This window comes from Columba livia, chromosome 11, assembly GCF_036013475.1.
Source record: "Columba livia isolate bColLiv1 breed racing homer chromosome 11, bColLiv1.pat.W.v2, whole genome shotgun sequence".
Taxonomy (NCBI): Eukaryota; Metazoa; Chordata; class Aves; order Columbiformes; family Columbidae; genus Columba; species Columba livia.
In genome coordinates this window covers 540,779-549,316 of record NC_088612.1, presented here as the reverse complement: position 1 = coordinate 549,316, position 8,538 = coordinate 540,779, and the positions used below count along the sequence as shown (strand labels likewise).

The following is an 8,538-nucleotide window of genomic DNA, read 5'->3' as shown; positions in this document are numbered from 1 at the left end:
TCTCAGTATCCAATCCATTAAAATTGTTCATAAACTTCTTTAAAAGCTCCAAAGGAGCAGCGATACTGCAAAGATCTCTCTCAGGAAAGCCACGTTTGGTAGCTGTCAGAGTTTCTACCTCAGATTGCTCAGGTAATCTGGTGATTCAGCCTAACAAGTTTGGGCAGCTCTGAGTCGGGGTCTCAGTTTTGTTGCTCTCTTTCAAACCCTCTCTACTCAGCCCGAGTACATGTCAGAGTTCAGCTGATTCCACACCATGCCAAGCTAAAGATATTTGGGACTTGTTTTTCCCCAGGATAGCTCATGCTCTATTTTACAAAGCACCATGACCAGTAGAGCCCCCAGCACAACACCCAACACGGTGTGTCCCGCTGCCCTCTCTGTCCCCCCGCCACACGGTCGCCCACGGCCAGCGGCTCCGCTGCCCGAGGACCCGCTGCCTGCTCCTCATTCTGCACGGAAATGAACGGGGGACTGTGCCGGTGAATCCTGACACCTTCCAACTTTCAGAAGCACACTGTGTGTCTGAAACCCAGTGCAGCAGAAAAAACACTAGCCATTTAACTTACAGGAAGAAAATACGTCACAACGTGCAAGCCACCAAATAGTGGCATCTATATTCATGCAGATATGACACATTGCCTTTTAAACACTGATATTATGAAGTTACAGGCTTCTTTAAAGGTATATATAATTAAGCTGATATCCATCTTTAAAGTAACCATGCCTTCAGTTCATTCTTGACAATAATAAACATGCTATTTCAGAATAAAGTCCAGAAAAAGCTGGAGTGCATGTCAAGGCTTGAGTGCTGCTGCCATCTACATGGCGGGGAGACTACAAGCCAAACCAACAACAGAATACCTGAGGTGCATGTCCTGGCAGAGCGCTGAGGCTGCCACCGTCATCACAGAAAGCGAACAGATCTTTATTACCCCGAGGTTCTGCGTGGAAAAGTCATTTTGGTTTATAGTACAGTTTCCCCAGGTCCTTATTATCAAGAAGTTTACACATTATTTAGATAAAATTGGAGGATAAGGAAAATATTATTTTACTAGTGCTGGATATTGTGTATATTTTTCTGCTGACTATTAAGCTTTCAAATGCTAAACAACAAAAACACACAAAAACCAAACCACAACAAAATCTCCCAGTTGCTGTAAAAATGGAGAGCCATGTACTTAGTGAAATGACATACTCCAGTGCCATTATTCTTCACAGCTGCCTTATTGAGCGTGTTGCCAGAGGAAGAAAAACAGCCTTTATCTCTGTGTTTGCAGGACACAAGGTAAGTTCAGGCTGCACAACTGTCTTCTCAAGCGAAGGTTTCCAGAAATACATGAAAGAAAAAATGTGCAATTAAATTCGTACTGTGTGTGAATTTTATGGAACAGTCAACTCTAAAAAACCTCTGCAGATGTTTGTGAAGTTGCATATATTGAATATGTTTAGCAGCTTGCGGTGCTGTGTCTGTACTCACCTGCCGCACAGTCGGGCTGCTCCGGTTGTGGCACACGGGGCGCTGGGGTCGCAGTACACGGGGCGCTCGGGTCAGGGCACACGGGGCGCTCGGGCACACGGGGCACTCGGGTCGCAGCGCACGGGGTGCTCGGGCACACGGGGCACTCGGGTCAGGGCACACGGGGCGCTTGGGCACACGGGGCACTCAGGCACACGGGGCACTCGGGTCAGGGCACACGGGGCGCTGGGGCACATGGGGCGCTCGGGCACACGGGGCACTCAGGCACACGGGGCACTCGGGTCAGGGCACACGGGGCGCTCGGGCACACGGGGCACTCGGGTCAGGGCACATGGGGTGCTCGGGCACACGGGGCGCTCGGGTCAGGGCACATGGGGCGCTTGGGCACACGGGGCACTCAGGCACACGGGGCACTCGGGTCAGGGCACACGGGGCGCTGGGGCACATGGGGCGCTCGGGCACACGGGGCACTCGGGTCGCGGCGCACGGGGCAGGTCTTCCCATGCAGGTTTCCCGTGCAGCACACACACCGAGATCTTCCAGCAGGTGCCATTCAATAAACAAACTTCTCATGGTCCCCAATAAGACAACCCTGGGTTACTGTGTGAATTTTATGTTGCATCCAAGTTCAGCATTACTTCTTCAAAAACAAGATTGATGAACTTTCACTTTGGGGATCTATGAATTCTAATTATAACCCAACTTGTGCCAGCGTGAGAGCTGGGATGGGTGACACCAGCCCACGACAGCTTGTGCCAATGTAACAGCTGGGACGGGTGACACCAGCCCACGACAGCTTGTGCCAATGTGACAGCTGGGACGGGTGACACCAGCCCACGACAGCTTGTGCCAATGTGACAGCTGGGACGGGTGACACCAGCCACCATTCCCGGCACAAGAGGCAGATCCAGACACGCACGTCCCAGGTCCCTGTGGCTTCACTGGCGCTGCGGCCGCCGGCACCCAAAGCGAGCTCACTGCTCTGAGCGGCCAGGTTCACCAAACAGCAGAAACCCCCCGAACACCAGGTGGTAAATGAGTCTAATGAGCTGCAAATGTTCCCCAAACATAACGATATATGTATTTTTTTTAAAGTAAAAAATATATAGCTGCTTTTCCCACTGAGCACAAACAGACATTCAATGAAGCGCATCGTTTCGGAGGAGGACTCCAATGGGTTTCTCCAACGTCACAGTGGTACATTTCTATAGATGATGGTGATGGCAGTTTTTCTAGAAAATGAACATTTATACCCTAGACATGAGCATATTTATAATCAATTCCCCATGCTTTCCTGTGCACAGAACATTATTTGTATTTTAGTAGTTTCTAAATATTCCACGTTTAATTCAAGATGTGCAGTTTTCCTTGAAATGCAAAAGAAAATTCTAACTATTTTCAATTCATCTGATTTTGCTCAGTGTTAAAATGCTATTGGTAACAAAGGTCAGAAGCAAGGAGAGAGAAAAATTTAAATTCCATGTATGTAAAAGAATATTAAAATTGAGGAAAATCTTTTATGGTGAATCCAAGTTAGTAAGATTTGGGACCACCACGTAAACCAGTGAAAAACTTCTAAAACTAGAGAGTTAATAGAACTATCTAAATGTAATGGAATCATTGTAAATCTATTACCCATGGAAGTGCGAAGAGATGCCAATAAACTGGCAAAAAGAAGCTGATCTTATGGAAAAGCTACTTCCGAAAATGAATTGTTGCAGGTGTACGACGGTAACCACAACAAGCCGCTCCATGTCCACGGCACACGGGCGCTCCGGGCTGCTCCGGTGCACCTTCTCAGCCTTTTGGGCAAGCAGGTTTTCTAGCACACCTTACAGGAGCACACCTTGGAGATCCAGGGATGCGGCTTCATGTCATCTGGAAAAGAAACGCGTTCATCCGGCTCAGTGATTTTACAATATGAGGGATTAGGCTAGATTTTGGTTTTCTACAAACAAGTTACTTTACGATCGTTTATAGAATAATAAACTCTAACATTTGTATGTGTTTATGTTACGATTACTATACTACAAGAGGCAATATGGAACCCCAAAGAGCTGCAGCGGATGTATGGCACTCCTCAAACTCTTCTGAACAGCCTTCTCCTCCTCCTTCCTCTTGTTGTTTCAAAGGAAAACATTCCAGTGGACCAGCAGCAATAGAATCTGTTTTAAATTAATAGATTGTTTATGTTTCCTCTGCAAATACAATTTTCAGATGATATATCTTTTCTTTCAGCAGAAAGAACCCTGCAGAAGCAACAGGAAGTTATACTAACAAGGCATTATATTCTAATTCTGTCATGAGTTATTAGAATTCCACAGAAAAGCACTCTCAATCATCAGTTCTTAGCTTCATGATTTCTTCTTATCTGACGTATGGCAATATTTACAACCTGAATTTTAAATATTGCTTGTATTGGAACCTCTGCTTCAACAGACACAACAGCTTCCGTGAGTCCACGAGCACCAAGAAAGCAGCGCACAGGATTTTTTCCCCATCTAATGGATATCTTGTTAATTTTTCAGGTTATTTACCATCTTTCTGTCTGTGCCTTCCTAGGGTGCTGCATACTCGGAAATTCACTGAACATTTCCTTTTCTATTCTGCCTCCATACTGATCAGCAGCCACACAGGTGACATTTGAAATCCTCTCCGGTGGATGGAACTTGCAGCTGACAAGTGAATATTCGCTAGAGTAATTATAACTTGCCTGATTAACAAGACAGTCACAATTTTAGTGCTGTGTCTTTAAGCACACTGTGGCTAATAAGGATCTGTTGTTCTTGATGCACTCGCGGTTCTGCCTCTCACAGACTGTATTTCAGGGACAGTCAAGAGATATTTCCCATTCTATGCCAAGGTCTATCTAGGACAAGCAACTGAGCAAGACTGTGAAAATGGCGCAGATTTTGCTATTATCTGTTATCTACCTAGAATTACATTCTGTTGTGAAAAGCGAAAAAATGAAGATGGAAAAATATAATAAGGGTGATGTTTTTGGAACGAAGGGATGGGAGAGACAATGAGCGCCAGAAGGGACTGAGAGCGCCTGGCTGCTGAAGGCCAGGGGCACACAGGCTTCTCACCAGTTACATGGTTTGCAACCAGAAGACAGAAAACACGCTGTAATTTCCACCTCCATCTCCCAGCCCTGTCTTCCGCTAAGGAGGCTCAATTCCCCTCTATCACCCAGTGAATTAATAGTCCATTGCTCAGTCTACTGCAATATCTCTGTAGAGGGAAATCACGGCAACGGGCACCTCTGCATTTCTTGTGACTTCAGCTCCCATCTACTCCTTTTTCTCACGAGAGCTGTACTTGCAGAGCCCTCCTTAGTGGGATGGCACGTGTATGAAGGCTCAGACAGCTCCCGTTGTGCCACGTCCTGCTACAATCCCCTCAGATTTTGAATGATGAAATTCAGAGCATTTGCAACCCCCTTAAGCCCATCAGAAGCAACTCCCTTTGGACGAGACCACCACACTGTGCAGGTGTGGCTTTACCACCACGGTTTGTACCAGAACACGTGGGTGAACAGCGCAGAGCCAGAGCTCTAACTCATACATCCACCTTCAGTTTCAGCCTCCTTCTCGCTTTCCCTCAATGTGAAAAACGTGTCTGATAAAATGGGAAACACTGCTGGGAATATATATTTACACCAAAGCAGCACCCCAAGGGATAGTGAATTCTTTGTGGGGAGCTGATATGATTCAAAGTCAAGTTCTACACAAAGATGTTGTAATTCTCATCTGATTATTATGTTCGAGGCCAGAGCAGAGCCAAGTGTGGAAAGCCAAGGCTTTGCATGTCAAGCAGACGCAGTCCTCAGCGTGTGGGGAAAATGGCAGTGAGAAACCTGCTATTAGGCATCTGGGCGAGAAGCCCAGCGTCTCCTCGGTGTGTGGGCGAAAATAGACGAGAGCCGCTATCACAGATAATGGCAGCTTGGAGGCACATGAAAGGAGCAACTAAAATCCATTTCACTTAGACAAGAAACTGCAGTCTGATATTTACCTGTGTCCATCACACGTGAAAAGTGTTTACTGCGAATTATCCAAGAGAAAAGTGCAGGTTGAGGGGTTTCATTACCTATCTGAGAGTAGTTCAGATCACACATTGAACTCTAGAAATCACAGGTAAATCTCAGATTGGTGTCTTGGGTAGTCAAATGGATTCCTGCTATTCATCTGAGTACAAGCCTTTTTCTGCAATTGCACATCCAGAGCAGTGAGAACATGTGCAGACACCCAGACAATGTGAAAGCAAAATAAGCAGAGGAAGCTTCGTGTGGTTTTAGAAAATTAAGATCACTTTGACAATAACTGCTGGTCTGAAGTCCAGGTTAGAGACTCCACCTCTCACCACCCAAACCAGGAGGCACAGACACTTCTGCCAACGGCTGCCCCACAGCCACCCTGGTCCTGGTGGGACAGCGAAGGAGAACCCTTTCTAGGAACAGCTGCAACCCCTTGCCGGTATACTGTCATATTTTCACCTTTTTCTCATCAGAAGAGACAATAAATTCAACATATATCTTAACGTCTCTTTTGCATGTACAATAACATCCTGTAAGCGAAGCACAAGAGGCTCTGCAGAACACATACATAGTTTAATAAAAGCAGTCAAATGAAGTCTGTACTTTTGTCCAGACTGTGAGTGTGTGTGAGAGATTCTAAAGTCATCGCTTCCACCAAACCAAACGCTGACCTCTCAGATTCCCAGATACGATTCAAAGTTAAAGCACCTGAGAAATACCAGAGAAAATCGCAGTCAACCCAATGTCATATTATTGTTTCAATGTTTGCTACTAAAAGTAAGAGGTAAGTTTTAAGTAAATGTATTGTGTTATCAAATCTTTCCTTTCAAACAAGCACTTCTGTCAGAAGTGTCTTAATTTCTTATCACAGAATTTCATCCGCACGAGGAGCAATAAATAATTCATGCCGCAGCTCTTTGTTGTGCGTCCCTGAACTGCACAGGGCTGGAAGGCTGACAGCTGTGTCAGGACAAGCACCCAGGATCTGACATGACAAGTGACTAACAAGTTTCTTTCAGTCTATAGTGAAAGAAGACAATGGCATAAAGTGCAAAAACCAAATCCCGAAACAAAATGGAACTGTTTCTTTCTCTTTACTTAAGTGTTTGCTATGAGCTTATTTCCGACCCATAACCTCTGGTCATTTTCTAGTCCTGCCCAGCCCCCTCCGCTCCTCACATTCGCCTGGCCATTTACGCCTGTCCACGGATCAATATGAGCAATTCTTGGAGAAATACGATGTCTCCATGACAACCAAGCCACAAATTCTCAGTGGAAAGCAGTGAGACCAGTAGTGACATCTCCTGAGGTTTTCAGACCTATAAGACAAGATGTCTTAAAATGCAGGAACGGACAGAAACAAAAGCCAGAGTAATTCATTGTTTATTACTAGTTTAATGATGTCAGATGGACCGAATGGAACTCAGTTTTTAAGTTTAGATGCTTTATCAACATGCATTTTTGCCAGTCAATATTCACCTCCTGACAGGCTTTTATTCTTTCCGTTACTTCACACAGAAATGCAGAGTGCAGAACTGGATATTCAAACATGTGCACTGGGCTGCACGGGATTAATGTAAGGTTAAAATTACTTTATCTTTAAGGTACATTAGTTCTCACCTGAATGCTTTAGTGCCACCTTGGTTTAATTCTCTGTCACTTCAGCAGAGGCCAGAACTTGAACCACCCACATTTTTGCCCATAGTCACTGCTGAAGAGACCAAAGCCAGTCTCTGAAGGAGGTGCCATGACCACAGATTGCAGGTGTGGTAAGGATTAAACTTTGCTCCTCCCGAGTAGGTCACCTCTTTCTAATCTCATGCTGGTTTCTGCTGTACAGCACTGAGTCCAAGCCTGTGTGGCTTTAAAATGAATACAGATTTACAATTCATTGGTTTCAATTATTCTAACACACACCGGTGTTCATTTCTGTGGAAAGGATGAAAAGGGAATGTAGTTCAAATCAGGTATATGACAGCGGCTGAACTCCCGAGGAATCCTGGAGGAGCGGAGCGTGCTGAAATCTAATCCCCCCGACACGGGTCCGATCTGGGTTCTGAGTGACTTAGGGGACCTGACACGGATTTCAGGCTGCACCCTTTGACTGAAAATTAAATCTGGGCAGCGTTCCTCGGGGAGGGCTCAGGGACTGTTGGCAGCTGCCCCTGTCAGCACGGGCCGTGGGCTCTGGAAATCTCTTAACTAAGCTGACAGGCCGCAGAGACGATGAATCAAAAATATGATACACGGATCAGCACACAGAGATGCAGGAGGGTTCACAGAGACCAGACAGAGCGGGGAAGGAAAATATCTGGTGAAGACGTTTAACTCTTTCACTAATAAGGACTATGTGCAGGTTACGTGCACGGTAGATGTGGGTCAGGCTCACGGTTTGCTTAAAGGAACTCAGTATTTAGTTGCACAGAATGTTTTCAATCAGCTGTGACTCAATACACTCTATATTTAATTGTTTCCCTTTGGGATTCATTTAATAAATTTTGTAGATGTTCCATAACGAGAAAGATAATGAAACTACATGAAGATAAATCTTTTAGTCACCAAAAAGAATGCACTTTATGGATGTTCCTGTACTTAGCTGAATCAATGTTTAGAGCCATTAAAATGAAATAATGATTGTGAGCTGATTTGAAGAAAAGAATCAAGCTATTTAACGGTACCAATTTGCTTTCCTGCAGAGATGGTGTTTGGACATCGCCGCTACATTCAACTGCAGTACATACGGTCCTTCCAATTTCTCACCATCCCGTGCTGCCTTCGAAGGGTCAGACACTGTACATATATTAAGTAAGTAGTGTAGTCCAAAACTAATTATAATGAACTAGTAGTGTCAGCTTTCTTTTTGGTCATAAAGCCTTTATCCTTTCCAAGACCTGAATTCTTGATGAAAGAGGAAAGGATAACAGCTCCACACTGTGACCCCTGGAGTGACCATTAATTTGACATTGCAGCTGCTAAAATGGAAACAGCATTACAATGTGCTTTTTCCACAGCCCCGAAA

The 8,538-nt window shown here is 45.2% G+C and overlaps 1 protein-coding gene across 3 annotated transcripts in view; it reads right to left on the bottom strand.

Moving 5' to 3' along the window:
- Nucleotides 1–2,538: 2,538 nt before the first annotated feature.
- The window catches only part of WDR72 (WD repeat domain 72), an 89,652-nt gene continuing 83,652 nt past the window's right edge, over nucleotides 2,539–8,538 (bottom strand). For 2 of the 3 annotated variants that reach the window (XM_065076370.1, XM_065076372.1), the window contains one exon: nucleotides 2,539–3,358. In XM_065076370.1, the coding sequence (XP_064932442.1) occupies nucleotides 3,303–3,358 (56 nt within the window). In that variant the 3' untranslated portion in view covers nucleotides 2,539–3,302. The remainder of the gene's footprint in view (nucleotides 3,359–8,538) is intronic. The other variant, XR_010475306.1, reaches the window with a different exon arrangement.